Source organism: Phocoena phocoena, chromosome 21 (genome assembly GCF_963924675.1).
Source record: "Phocoena phocoena chromosome 21, mPhoPho1.1, whole genome shotgun sequence".
In the NCBI taxonomy this organism is placed as follows: domain Eukaryota; kingdom Metazoa; phylum Chordata; class Mammalia; order Artiodactyla; family Phocoenidae; genus Phocoena; species Phocoena phocoena.
Window position 1 is genome coordinate 22,776,176 of NC_089239.1, and position 15,228 is coordinate 22,791,403.

At 42.9% G+C, this 15,228-nt stretch overlaps 1 protein-coding gene and 1 non-coding gene across 3 annotated transcripts in view; both read left to right on the plus strand.

Annotated features, from left to right (window-relative positions):
* Positions 1-15,228, plus strand: part of LRP2BP (LRP2 binding protein) — a 57,935-nt gene that overhangs the window by 17,186 nt on the left and 25,521 nt on the right. The window contains exons 4-6 of one of the 2 annotated variants that reach the window (XM_065899776.1): positions 1,943-2,056; positions 14,780-14,922; positions 15,004-15,109. In XM_065899776.1, the coding sequence (XP_065755848.1) occupies positions 1,943-2,056; positions 14,780-14,922; positions 15,004-15,109 (363 nt within the window). The remainder of the gene's footprint in view (positions 1-1,942; positions 2,057-14,779; positions 14,923-15,003; positions 15,110-15,228) is intronic. The other variant, XM_065899777.1, reaches the window with a different exon arrangement.
* On the plus strand, positions 5,615-5,717 carry LOC136141943 (U6 spliceosomal RNA). Its single transcript, XR_010657802.1, has one exon. It is a non-coding gene; the product is annotated as a U6 spliceosomal RNA (small nuclear RNA).

Below are 15,228 nucleotides of genomic sequence, written 5' to 3' on the forward strand. Positions count from 1 at the left end.
ACAGTAATGAGGGAGTTAGAATGGTCCCCATTTCATAGAGCTTACAGTCTAGAGAAAGAAATTAAATTAATATATAATTAAAAATAAGTTAAAATACTATGAAAGCAATTAACTGGGTACTCTGAGAGAGAATAACTTAGGGATAGGGCGGAAATACCTGTTGTTGAAACTAAAACTTGAAGAAAAGGCAACAGTTAATGCAAACAGCCACAGGGAAGTGCATTCCAGGTAGAAGGGAGAACAAATGCAACGTTTCTGAGATGAGGAAGAGTTTGGTGAGCTCTAGGAATTAAGAGACCAATGTCATGGTCAGCAAGGCAGAGAATGACTCTAGATAAGCCTTGCTTAAAATGTAGTGAGAAGCCATTGAAGTGTTTTGAGACTGTGATGAATGGATTGGAAGGGGAGCATAGGACCAAGACAAGTTTAGGGGAAATTTATACTAGTTGGGTCAAGAGAGGATGGTGATCTGGACCCAGCAGTGGAGCTGGGTCCTGGATTTATTTTGGAGATACAAGTAATGGCATCATGGACTGAAAAATAGAGAAGTGGGGAGGAGTGAGTTTTGAGGGAACCATCAGGAGGCCAGTTTTTGGACATTTTATGTTTGAGATTCCCCTCAGTCATCCAAGTATACATGTTTCAAAGTAGAAACTACATGTAAGACTCTAGATCTCAAAGGAGAAGTCTGAGTTGAAAGTATATATCTGAGATTTTCCAGCATGTATATGGTATTTAAAATCATGAAAAACTAAAAGGACTTCCTTTCTCTTCCTCTGTATAGAGTATTCTAAGTTTTCCAGCCCTCTTATATGTTGGCCAAACACTAGCCAGAAAGGAGAATGAATCTTTACAACTCAGTCATTTACTCATTGTTGTATGTTCTTTAAGATAAATATTTGTTAGCATTTTGGTACAGTTTTTATTAATTTTATCAGTTTGTTGATTAATTACAGTTTATGAAAAGAGAAATTCAATTTTTTCTGTGTTTTCCAAAAGTTGCTTTTCTCTGGCCTGCTCTTCCTAGTAATGACCTTCCAACTCAGAGACTCTCTTTCCACTGTTACAAATGATTTATTCTTTAGCGTAAGGCATTTTCCATGGTGGATTAAGACATAAGCCCCATTTTTTTTTTTTTTTTTTTTTTTTTTATGAGATACGCGGGCCTCTCACTGTTGTGGCCTCTCCCGTTGTAGAGCACAGGCTCTGGACGTGCAGGCTCAGCGGCCATGGCCCACGGGCCCAGCCGCTCCGCGGCATGTGGGATCTTCCCGGACCGGGGCACGAACCCGCGTCCCCTGCATCGGCAGGCGGACTCTCCAGGAAAGCCCAAGCCCCATTTTTGTTCCTTACACTTCAGCGTATTTGTTATTATATCCTATAACGCTGAGGAGCCTTAAATGAATGACATATAACACGTAGGTTTTTATAGGAAGTATGGGAGAAAGATAATTTTGGAGAATCACATTTGTTTTTCTGTGTCTTCTCCCTAGCTAGAAAATGGCAAAACTGGAAGAGCCATATCATAGTGGATATTTAGTAGTAGCGGATATCCTGATGTTCATCTTTTCTCAGAGTCTTTGGCCCCATCTCTGAAGTTTCTCAGACTCCAGGAGTAGTGGGTGATATGGCAGGCTGGAAAGAGCAGAGGGCTAGGCTATCATTTAGACAGCGGTTTGGCAACAGCCAAGAGTAAGAGTGAAAGCCAAAGAGAGTCTGACCCAGGTTCCTCCTGGTCAGTTCCCTCAGTTGCCATATTTAGGTTTATTTTATTGATTTTATAGTGTGTTGATTGTTGTCAATAGCTTACTTGCAAATTCCATAAATTTGTTGCTGTCTTGTTTTATTTGGTGCTGCTAGCTAGAGTTAGGTGGGAATTAAGTATTTGGGATTACTTTAAGGTAATAATGAAAATAATTCAGTATTTCCTGGGAGCTTACAGGGATGGTATGAAGAAGCATTAGAACAGTTTGAAGAAATCAAGGAAAAGGATCATCAGGCAACTTACCAGCTAGGAGTGATGTATTATGATGGCCTGGGGATGACTGCAGACGCTGTAAGTTATTGTTTTGTTCACAGTGTTTAAGATTTCATTGTTTATGGATTATTTGATATATTTAAAATTATATTTTAATGATATATTTCTTACTTATATTTAAATAATTATCTGTCATTTCAGCATTTAAAGGATAGCAGTAGTCATTTTTACATTTACGTGAAAAACAAATTTCTTTTTGCCCCTCTCCTTGCTACTATTAGCCGTCAATAACATTTTTGCTTTAAAATGTTTTCCTTTGTTTTTAAAAGTTACTTCAAAGCTACATGGGGCTTCCCTGGTGGCGCAGTGGTTGAGCGTCCGCCTGCCGATGCAGGGGACACGGGTTCATGCCCCGGTTCAGGAAGATCCCACATGCCGCGGAGTGGCTAGGCCCATGAGCCATGGCCGCTGAGCCTGTGCGTCCGGAGCCTGTGCTCCGCAACGGGAGAGGCCACAACAGTGAGAGGCCTGCGTACCGCAAAAAAAAAAAAAAAAAAAAAAAAAAAGCTACATGAACATGGAGAAAAGTTAGAAAATAAGCAAAAATAATATCACTCCAAATTTTACTATCAAATATGAACTTTGTTATTAGAGTATATTCTTCCATGTATTGCCCTATGCAAAAAAAAAAGATAAGCTGAAACCAGAATGTGTTCATTAGACAGTCACACTTGCTATGAAACTTCTTAAGTCTCTCTCTAGAATGCGAATTTTTTTGAAAAATTGGTTTTTATACTTATTCGTGCTTTCTAACTCAATGGTCCCCTATTTCTATTTAAATGGTATCATGACTGCACCACCACCCAAGTTATAGGATTATTTAACATGGAATTTAGAAATAGGTCCTTGGAAAATGGTAATAACAGTGGGATAATATTCATCACTACATCTTTTTAAAACTTTTAAACAATCTAACCAGAAAGAATTTACATAAACAAAAAGAATCAATAATTTGAGTTTACCAAAGATATAATAATAATACCAGTGAAAAATATTGGCTGCACAAAAATGAAGCGGAAAGCAATAAAATGCTTAATTTCTGACAGGGCCTAACCAGAAGAAATACAATAGAAATTAGATGACAATTGAACTCTAGTCTCAAAAAGTTAAGAAAACACATTTTGTCAATCAAACATGAGAAGACTGGGGAACAAATTGCAATGAAACAACTTAAACTTGTGAAAACAAATCTTTAAAAATTTTACTTTCCAAAAATAGAATTTATACTGAATACATCTACCAAAACTAACACATATTCCTTAATACCATTTAATACCCAGTTTATATTCAAAATTCTCAAATTGTCCCAAAGTAGTCTTTCAAGCCAGCATTCAGTCAGAGACCACCCAATGCATTGAGTTGTAATATCTACACATTTCTTTAATCTAGATTAATTCTCTCTCCTGCCTTTTTTCATAATACTGACTTTATTAGAAGTGACACTTATATGGTACTTATGCAGAAAAATGTCTTCCTTTGTAATTCATACTGAAATATTTAGGGGTGAAGTGTCCTGATATTTTCATATCAGCATATAACTTGAAACAAGTCACCAAAAAAGACAGATGAAGCAAATATAGCAAAATGTTATTACTGACAATCTATGTGGTAGTTATGCACTTTTTTTTTTTTTTTTTTTTTTTTTTTTTTTGCGGTACGCAGGCCTCTCACTGCTGTGGCCTCTCCCGCTGCGGAGCACAGGCTCCGGATGTGCAGGCTCAGCGGCCATGGCTCACGGGCCCAGCCGCTCCGTGGCATGTGGGATCTTCCCGGACTGGGGCACGAACCCGTGTCCCCTGCATCAGCAGGCGGACTCTCAACCACTGCGCCACCAGAGAAGCCCTATGCAAATTTTTATGTAATATTCTTTCTACTTTTCTGTATGCCATTCTTAGATCTTCTGTATTCTCAGCCTTTTTCTCAGACTACTTCCTTCACTTCCTTGCCTTATCAGAAACTTGGTTGTCCCACAAGCAGCCCTCTTTAGAGGAGGGCTCTCCTTACAACCTCCCAAAGTACCATAGTGCTCAAAGTTAGAGCTGGTATTATTTTCATTTCCCAATTCACTTTCTAGCTATTATTTCTCCTCCACCTCAGGTACAAAGTGTACCTACTTTGAAGTTCATACCAACTCCTTGCTTTCCTAGTTCTATCAATTTCCTGGTTGTTGGGAATTTTCTAATGTTAACCTGAAGACTTTGGCTCTGGGATTACATTTTCCTCCCTGTGTCATTCCACCATTTTATCTGATACTTGAATAAAGAACTGAGCAGCAAGAAGGAGCAACGTATAGGTCTAGGTGAATCACATTCCAGGCAGAGGAAATAGCTAGCGTTCAGGCCTGAGGAAGGATGGTACAGCTGGAATACAGTCAAAACAGTGAAACGGGGACCAAACCACATGGAACTTGGCAAACTATGGCCAAATGGATTGTATTCTCAATGCAGTGTGAAGACACCAAAAGGGAGTGCAATTAATATGATTAACATTTTTAAAGATCATTTTGTCTGTTGTGTGGAGATTGGATTGAATGGAGGCAAGAGTAGAAGCAGGAAGTCCAGTGAGGAAGCCAGTGCAGTAGTTCAGATAAAAGAGCAGCTTTAACTGAAATTATAGTGGTGGGAATAGAGAAAAGTGGACAGATCTAGGATGTGCTCTTAAGAGGATACAGGACTTTCTAATGGATTGGGAGAGGGGCAGAGATAAGGGGAGGAATCAAGGATGATTCCTACTTTTTGTCTTGAGTGGATGATGTTGCCATTTAATAACAATGGGGTGACTGAGGGAGAAGCACGTTTGGCGTACAGGAGGAAAAGCGAAACATTTATGTTTGAATGTTTCATTTGAAGTACCTGTTAAGACACCTAAGTAGAGATGTCAGGTAGAGAGTCTGGAGCTCAACGGTGCCATCAGGACTAGAGAAATCAGTGGGGGGCTATCTGTGGAGCAGTGGGAGTTACAGCACCAGCTTGGATAAGATTGCTGAATGAGTATCATAGACAAGAGCCACAGGTCAAGGCCAGGGACTGGAAGCCCTCCAGTATTTCATGGTCATAACGGAAAGAATAGCTAGCCAGCAAAGGAGAAATGAGAAGGAGAAGACAGGGAGGACAGAGGAAAATGAGGACTGTGTGGTGATCTGAAAGTCAAACGATGAAATTGTTTCATCTGTCTCAAATTCTGCTGAGAGGTGAGTAGAATGAAAACTGAGCACTTACTATCAGACATACTAAGATGAATTTCACTGGAGATCTTGACAAAACCATTTCAGTGGGACCAAGGTCATAAGGGACCAAGATTGGAGTGGGTGGAGGAGACATATGGATGTAAGGAAGTGGAGATAAGCACTGAGCTTTGTTATAAAGTAGAACAAATATATGTGCAATAACTGGGAGGGATCATGGGATCAAGGGAGAGTTTTCTCCCAGATCAAAGATATTACAGTATTATTTGTAAGTTGACACACAAGATCTGGTAGAGAGGAAAAAATTGATGATGAATCAGGTAAACTGATAGATTTGGTGTTTCTTTCAATTCTTTCTGTTTTCTCAGTGAAATAAAAGACAAGCCATGTGTTTGCTGTGGCAGCATGTATCCTAAAATTCTAACAATTCAGAGAAAATAAGCATAGCCCCTGTGCAAAGATGACACACAACTCCATGAACTGTTCCATATTTTTTATAAAAATATTTAAAAAGTTGAAGCCATAAGCTGAGACTGAGGAGAGGGAGCGAGGGGACAGCAGAAGTCTGAAGAGAAAGGAAAAGGTTTGAAGTAGTATCTTCTCTTCCAGATAAGTGGGAGAGATCATTGATGAGACAAACTGATAGTATTGCTTGTGAGGGGAGAGCTCGCTCTGAAATTTGAAGTCACAAATTGTAGGAAGGACCTGTCAGCATGGTTATGTTTTTCTCCAGCCATGTTCAGTGGTTTAAGTACAGCAGAGTAGCTGGAGAAATAAGATATCTGCCACATGAGTGAGTGTCATGGAGGGAAAGAGGGACAAAGGAATGAGTACAGTGACAGATACAGAATAAGGTGATGTGGGAAGAACACGAAGGTGTAGAAAGACCAGGAAAACTGGTAGATTCGACGGGTTGGCATATGGCAACTCCAAAATAGAATGGCTTGAATGTAATTACATATGGAGGCCAGTGGAGCAAAAAAGAAGATGGCCTCTGTAGGTCTGTTCAGTTAACCCAAGGTAAAGGGGCAAAGAGCAAATTCTTTTAATGTTTATCATTTTATTAATTTACCGAGTTCTTGACACTAATTTGGTCCAGAGTCTGGTGGAAACAAATATGCTTTGTGTGGTAGGTTTGAAATATCTTGAAAGTTACATGTTATAAACCCCAAAATATTGATACAAAACCACATTATGTTTGCTTTAGTCATATATCTTTTGAAAGAAATTGAAAAGAAAAAATACATACACAGGTATGTATATATGTGCCTGGGTATCCTTTTATATTGGTACATATTTACCATTTCTGAGGCTTTACATTCCTCCCTATCAATCAATCGGCGTTGCCATCTGGCACCATATTCCTTTTCCGTTCAACCTGAAGAATTTCCTTTAAAGAGCATTTCTTGTAAGTATGCAGGTAATGAGTTATCTCCAATTTTATAATTACCTGAAAATGTCTTCACTCTGCCTTCATTTTTGATGAATTGTTTTGCTGGTTGAGTTTCTCCTTTCCTCACTTTAAAAATGCCATTGTAGTGCTTCCCTGGTGGGGCAGTGGTTGGGAGTCCGCCTGCCGATGCAGGAGACACGGGTTCGTGCCCCAGTCCGGGAAGATCCCACATGGCACGGAGCGGCTGGGCCCGTGAGCTATGGCCTCTGAGCCTGCGCGTCTGGAGCCTGTGCTCCGCAGAGGGAGAGGCCACAACAGTGAGAGGCCCACGAACTGCGCAAAAAAAAAAAAAAAAATGCCATTGTAAACTCTTCTAGCTTCTCACAAGAAGTCAGTCTCTGATTGTATTATGTTCCCTGTATATGTGTCCTTTTTCTCTGGCTGCTCGCAGGATTTCTATGGATTTCAGCAGTTTGACTATGATGCATGCCTAGGAGAGGGTTTTTGTTTATCCTGTCTGGGGTTCATTGAACTTCAATGATCCCTTTCAGTTGCAGTTCTCAAGAGTCATTCCTCTTCCAGTTTGTGTTTGCTTTGATAAACTTTCCAGTGCCTTTAATAACTTTTTTAAAAATTAATTAATTTATTTTTGGCTGCGTTGGGTCTTTGTTGCTGCTTGTAGGCTTTCTCTCGTTGTGGAGAGCAGGGGCTACCCTTTGGTGCAGTGCCCGGGCTTCTCACTGCGGTGGCTTCTCTTGTTGCGGAGCATGGGCTCTAGGCACGCGGGCTTCGGTAGTTGTGGCTCGCAGGCTCTTGAGCACAGGCTCAGTAGTTGTGGCGCACGGGCTTAGTTGCTCCGCAGCACGTGGGATCCTCCCAGACCAGGACTCGAACCCGTGTTCCCTGCCTTGGCAGGCGTATTCTTAACCACTGTGCCATCAGGGAAGTCCCTCCCAGTGCCTTTAGAAAGTTGTTCTTTATGTTTGGTCCTGATTTAATCACTGCTATCTGTGGGAGGATTTACACGAACACTTCACTCTACTACCATTATACTGTAAGTTCTCTCTTACTAACCAGTTGGGGGAAAAAATGGTAGACACCTACCTCACACACTCACAGAAGTAAATCCACATGATCTGGGACTCGGTAAAACACCTTTATTTTCTCATCTATTACTGTGTTGTTTAGCCAGCAACAGCACTTTGAGAGACTAGTGAGGAGTAAAAGTTAGAATGCAGTGTATACAAATGTACTTGACTGTCAAATATTATTTTCCTCTTTGGAGTGATTTTTGAAGGTTTTGAAACTGGGTTAAATCCACTTCACCTGCCTTCACTAATCAAAGTCGTTTTAAGACTCATGTGTCCTCCAAGCTGCACTTGCATAAACAATGAGATGTTTGCCTGAGTTGTTTTCTGGGAACTTGGAGCCAGTGGCATCTAGTTTGAGCTGAGCTGGTTAAGACTAGATAGGACCGTCGACTCTCCAGCTGGGCATCCACAGGCGTCCATTGCTTCATGATGTTTTGAACGTGCAGAGGCCTGCATCTTAGTTACACCTGCGCAGAGAGAAGATTACCCGCCAATTCCCACATCTTTTCCCAATCACCTTTCGCCACGCCCCGCACGCTCCCCGTGCCTCGGACCGCCCTGCTGTTTTTTATTCCTTATCCCATAAATACCCCGAGCTGCCTGCTTGCTGGAGGCTGGGTTGAGATTTGTTCTCTCGTCTTCCGTTTTGGCTGCCTCTTTTTGCTGCAAACCTCGGTGTCTCCGCGTTTGGCTTGCCGTGCGTCTGGCAAGACAGATCTGGTTCGGTAACACGTGGTGAGCCAGCCAAGAGGTGAGTCCAGGCGAACCTTTGGCCCACGGCTCGTCGGCCCCTTGCAGGCACTGAGGACCGGTGGGCCAGCCCAAGCAGCTCCCTGGCGTGTCCGTTCCCAGACTGACCCTGGGTTTTCAGGGAGGCACTGCTGACCTTCCGTGCTTAGTTTCGTCTTGTAGGCAAGGAGAGGAAATGGAGCAGGACCCTATGGTGCTTCCCCTCCATGCCCTCTGCCTGTCTTCTGTCTGTAGAAAAACTTTAGTCAAAGAATAAATTCAGAGAAGTGAGAAAGTACAGAAGCAAAGGAAAACAAGACCAGGTAATAATAGTTTAGTCAGTGAATGAAGTCGGGGACCATTAGTCCCTCCTCATAGGGCTATAGATAATATTCTGGGCTGTATCCTTTGAGCTGTTTTATAGATACTGAAACCCCCACTGGGTGAAAGAAATTAACTACATGATGACCAGGCTGTGTAGCCATGACATAAGCTGCCACAGTTATGAGAACTGGCTTCAAAGAAATGAGAACAAACCGACCCTGGAACTGAAGACTAACTGTACCTAAAACAATGAAGATGGCGCTGACCAGACCACCACGTGACCAATTTCAAGGTGACTGTCGGAGCTGACTGGGCTGTTTCTGCATGTAGCCCCCTCCCTCCGCCTAAACACCCCTGAAACTCCCCTTTAAAAGTGCCTGCCCAGGGCTTCCCTGGGGGCACAGTGGTTGAGAGTCCGCCTGCCAATGCAGAGGACACGAGTTCGTGCCCCGGTCCGGGAAGATCCCACATGCCACGGAGCGGCTGGGCCTGTGAGCCGTGGCCGCTGAGCCTGCGTGTCCGGAGCCTGTGCTCTGCAACGGGAGAGGCCACAACAGTGAGAGGCCCGCGAACCGTGCAAAAAAAAAAAAGTGCTTGCCCTCTGATTTGTCAGTGAGGCATCAGTCTCTGAACGTAAGTCCGCCATTCTCCCCGTTGCTGGCCTCAGAAATAAAGCAGACTTTCCACTAGCCTTGCCTCTTGAATATTGGTTTTTGAATGGGGAGCAGCTAGACCCGTCTTTCAGTAACATTTTTGGGGTTTGGGGCTTTTGGATTTGGAACATGTTTTTAGGGGAAACCTCGTTAAAGAAATGCACTTGTGCCTAGATTGTCTTTGGAACCCTGAAGGATCATGGGTTAGAGGCCCACCTGATGGGATTTTGGCAGACAATATAAAAGGTTACTGCTGCTGAGGTACTCTGTACCTGAGTTTACGGCCCAGGGCTCTGGATTTTGGTTTTGTTTTTGTTTTGTTTGTCCATGTCTGTCTATGTCTGATTGTCTTAATTGTTAGGAATTGGCTACCGGAGGTTGAGCTTCTTGGCGACTGTAGCAAGGACCCTAAGATTTTGTTGCTGCACCCACCTGGGAACAAAGCTCCTTCAAAATGGGCAATGTTAATTCAGTTCCCTCTTGCAGCCCTCTAGGCCACGTTCTCCAAAATTGGGAGACTTTCTGTTATGAATCCATGGAAAAATAAAAGATGGTTATTTTTTGTAACACTAAGTGACCATAATATTCTCTAGACTCTGGAGCACAATGGCCTGAAAATGGATCCTTAAATTACAATAAAACTTTGCAAGTAGATTTATTTTGTAAACAGGAATAAAAACGGGATGAAATACCTTATGTACAGTCCCTTACGTTCTTGTATCAGAATAAACCTGTGTAGAGTAGATGTAAGGTAATGGTCCAACAGGAAGGAAAGGCACAGACACCTGTTTTGCTGGATTCTAATGAGAAGGAGGGTGATTTGCGGGCTGAGTGGCCGCTCGGACGCTCCCCTCCACCCTTACAGGGTGCTGCTGCCGCTCCTTCACTGTCAGTATTTGAGCCTCAGGCTCTCAGGCCCCTGTGCCCTCCACCCCAGTCTCTGAGGGTTGAGAAACAGGAATGGCCTCCCCTCTCATTACCTGCCAGGGTGTGCAGGTTGGCCAGGGTGCTACCCAAGTGCGGATAGGGCGATATCCCTTAAGGCAAGTCCCCACGGGGGCTGTGAATGCTGAGACTGGGCAGCTGATGGGATGGATCTGGGTCCACTTCCCTGTCCGCTTTGGATTTATTTAATTGGAAGAATAATATGCCAACTTATACAGATGACTCGAGAATGGAAAACCTTCATTGATTTTTGGTTTTTTTTTTTTTTTTTGCAACCTACAACCTAACCTGGGCAGATGTTCAAAATTTATTAAACACCCTCCTCACTTCAGAAGAGCATAGGATGGTGCTGGATAAAGCTCGAGACGAGGCAGATCTGCTTCATGCAGAAACCCCTGGCAACCCGGTGAAGGCTGCTGCATGCAGGGCTACACCAAAAGCAGATCCTGATGGGATGTGAACGCTGGAGACAGGCCCAAACTTTACTGAGATTGCGTTCTTGCAGGATTGCAAAGAGGGATGCCAAAACAAGCCTTAATAAAGTACAGGAGGTAAAACAGACCAAATGAGGATCCTTCAGAATTTCCAGAAAGGGTCTTTAAAGCCTATAGGCAACGTACAAAGAGAACTTATAAAAGTCAGAGTGACCAGTTTTGGTCAGAGCGCACCCAGTGTACAGAAGAAACTGCCAAAGATGGAAGGGCCTTTAGGAATACCTATGTCTTGACTTGTTGAAACTGCCTTTAACGTTTCTAATGGCAGAGACCAGGTTCAGGAGAAAAGGGAACAATGGAGAATGAAAGAGCCTGCTCTGCGGGCGGCTACCTTAACACCGGGAAGAGCTGGATGGAATCAAGGACTCTCACAAGGGACTCGGCAAAAGCTTCCGCTCAAACGGGCCCCCAATAGCTGGACCCTGCCAGTGTGCATATTGCAAACAGGAGGGACGCTGGAAAAGAGGGTCCCATCCTAAGTAAGCCTCTTGAAGGTAAACAGCTGGCACATCGGATGCCCGAGCTGAGAATGACAGTGACCAAGAATGCCAGGCCCTAGGGGTTCCTTTAAATCTTGTGAAGTCCATCATTTCCCAAGCGGAGCCCTGGATGACTATGACCGTGGGAAATTAACTTGGATTTTGATTGATATTGGGCCATTTACTCAGTTTTAAATACCTGGCTTTCTAAGCTTCCTTCTAAAACTATGTTAGTAACTGGGGTGTCCAAAGAAACCTTGAAAATGCCTTTTTTTTCCAGCTGCTAAACTGTCAGTTGGGGAAAACGCATCTGAAGCATACCTTCGTATACGTGCCTGAATGCCCCATTCCCCTTCTGAGACGAGATTTACTAACTAAATATCAGGGTTACCTTTGCCCCTGAGTGGACAGACATTAAAGTACCACCAGAGCAGGCTTGCGCATTGCAGGCTTTATTACTCCAATCCCCAAAAGAACAGCCTGCAACTGTTCCAGAAGAGATTTGCAAAGAGGAATCCGAAGACCTGGGCAGACGGGAGGCTGGGAATAGCAAGGAGCTAGGCCTATACAGCTTAGGATACCACCTGAGGTCAGCTTGTACACGATTTAAGAACAATTAGATTGTAAAAGAGACTACTCCAGTAGTCCCTAACCCATATTCTCTGCTCACTAATCTGTCCAGACATTGTTGGTTTACTGTATTAGAGTTGAAAGATGCCTTTTCTTGCATATCCTTGTTTTAAATCCCAAGAGTTATTTGCTTTCAAATGGGAAGATCTAGGTACTAAGAATTAAACAACAGTACTGCTGGACAGTACTTCCTCAGGGATTTAAAACTCTACCCGCGATGTTTGGAGAAATCCTGGCAAAAGATTTGAGGGACCCGCAACTAAATGAGGGAGCCCTGCTCCAGGACGTAGTTGATGCTGGTTACCAGTAAAACAAAGGACACCTGAGACCAGAATATGGTTGTTTTTTTGGGTTTTTTTTTCAGAATATGGTTTTGATTTCAACCTTTTTGGTTGAACAGGTCTATCAGGTATCCAAGAAAAAGCACAGAGTTCTCAATCCCTCTGTTAAATATTTGGGTTTTGAACTCTCACAAGGACAGAGACTTGCCCTCTAATGGAAGGGAAGCTCTAGCTAGGGCTGCAGCTCCCACCAAGAGATAATTGCAGGAATTTCTGGGAATGGCTGGGTTCTGCCGTATTTGGGTCCCCAACTTTGGACTCATAGCAAAACCCATTTAGGAAGCTCTTAAAGGAGACAATGAACATCTAGACTGAAATCATGGAGGATAAACATCCTGAAGACCAGCTCCATCTTCGCGGGTTGGGACCTTATGAGGAATGCACCGAAAAAGGGAGAAAGCACGTTGCGGGAGGAATACCGCAGTGGTTCCAACCCTGACGCTGACTTTCCCGAGTGGGCAAGCAAACCCCCAGAAAAAAGCCACGGGAAAGAAATTAAGGTGAGTGGGATTGCTGCAGTAGTGGCTTTGAAAAGTAAAATTTAGAAAGCAATTTAAATAATTTGCTAGTAACCAGATTGATTGTTTTCTTTTGTTTTGCCTTCTCTTTGTTTCGAACCTCCCAGGCTTGGACAATTCAGTGATTAGGATTTTTCAATCTTTGGCAAAAGTAGGTAATTTCTCTAGCTTTTGGATATGTCATCTAAAACCTTCTGTATTTGATCATGCTGACCCCTTGGTTGTGCCTGTCGTTAATTTTTGACCATCCCAAACTTCACTGTGACTTCAGGTGTGAACATATCAAATTAGGCTAATCAACAAAATGTCCTGTCATGTTTTTTTCTTGAATAAGCCAAAATTTGGTCTCCTCGTGTCCTCAGAATAAAAAACAACCAAAAAACAAACAACAAAAAAATCCCTGGCACCTACCCTTGTTAGGGTTCTATTTGGTGAGGATATTGTAGAAACCACACTTAATTCTCCCAGCCTATGTTCCTTCGATGCTATCTGTTTCAGTCAAAGGTGATAATGATCAACACACTCCAATTGGTAAAAAAGTAAGACCCCGATCCCTGGCTCGCCAGTGTCCTAGGTAAAATCCCTAAAAATGAGTCGAAATGTTCGCACGTCTGGCGTTCTGTATGCCCTCACAGTGTACATATTTGCCCCACCCCGTACCTATTTGTCTACAGTTTTTATTACCAATCTTGGGCCTATGAATGCCTTGACAGCTGGCGCATAAGTGGTATTTGGGATCAAAATGTTAACTTGAAACCAGGAACAAGAGAATATTCTCAAATGAGTGCTAAATAGTTTGATTCCTCAAGCCCCTGTTACGCCTATGCCCCTTATCAGCAGGAATTAGCCAGATCTGTCCTCACCCTTTTTCCTCAAGAGTTGAGGAATGATCAAAAAGCAAGGGGGGACTGAAACCGTGGGTCAAATCCACTTCACCTGCCTTCAGTAATCAAGGTGGTTTTTTAAGACTCTCATGTGCTCCAAGCAGCGTGTAGTCTAAACAAGATGTTTGCCCGAGTTGTTTTCTAGGAACTTGGAGTCAGCTGTGTCTAGTTTGAGCTGAGCTGGTTAAGACTGGATAGAACCACCGACCCTTCAACTGGGCATGCGTGTCTGTTGCTTAGTGACTTTTTGAACGTGCAGAGGCCTATAGCTTAGTTACACCTGTGCAAAGATTCCCGCACCTTTTTCCAATCGCCTTTCTCCACGCTTCCCACACCTCCAACTGCCCGCTGCTTTCTTCTTTATCCTATAAATACCCCGAGCTCCTTGCCTTTGGGGAGGCGGATTTGAGATTTGTTCTCCCATCTCCTGCTTGGCTGCCTTGTAAACCCTCTTTGCTGCAAACCTCGTGGGCTCAGCATTTTGGCTTGCTGTGCGTTGGACAAGAGGAACATAGTCTAGTAAACAATTTGTGTCTGGGTTTTTGGAGGCAGGAAAGCCTTTTGTTGGTGGTTAGAACGTCCTCTGTGTTTTGTGACTATGCAGATGTCATATGAAGATGAGTGTAGTAGACATAAATTTATCACCGAGCACTGCTAGGGAAAGTGTGCTTGAAGAGAAAAGACAGAGTTTGGGGCTCACATGTGTCCTGTAAGGATTAAAAATGTGGAAGTTACTGGCTATTTTTACACTATAAGTTCTAAGAACTGTGCCGATTCAGAATAAGGGCTATGAGGAGAGAAGAAGGAAACCATATTGAGAGGTAATGCAAATGTGGAAGCTATAAAATGAAGGGAATGCTTTATATCCCAGAGCTCCTGGGAACGCTGAGCCAGGAGATGGACTTTGACTTATTTCTAGCCCTGCAGAGTCCAGGACAACCATACCTGTTAGGTATAGACTCATGACATTCTACCTCATGTCGGAGGGTGAATGCTTTACAGCATTATTGGGAGAAAACTTAACTTGGGTAAAACTAAACTAGGACTTTCTGTTTTGTTCTTTTCCTTTGTGGAAGGAAAAAGGAGTGGAATATATGAAGAAAATTGTTGATTCTTCGTGTCCCAAAGCAAGACACTTAAAATTTGCAGCAGCTTACAACCTTGGAAGAGCTTATTATGAAGGAAAAGGCGTTAAACAATCAGATGAGGAAGCTGAAAGGTAATCTGACTTGAGAACAAGATTTTTGTTTTAATCAAATGCTTTAAACAAAGAATAACTTGCCTTGCCCTTCTCTTCTAGACTGTGGCTTTTTGCTGCAGACAATGGAAATCCAAAAGCTAGTGTGAAGGCTCAAAGTATCCTAGGATTGTATTACTCAACAAAGGAACCCAGAGAGTTAGAGAAGGTAACAGTGATTTGTTTAAATCCTAGCATCCTGTGTAGATTAATATTTGGTGAGGAGTAAGTATGTAGTCTGAATATCTCTTACATTTCTTTCAATGTAAAGAAAGCTTACATTTTAGG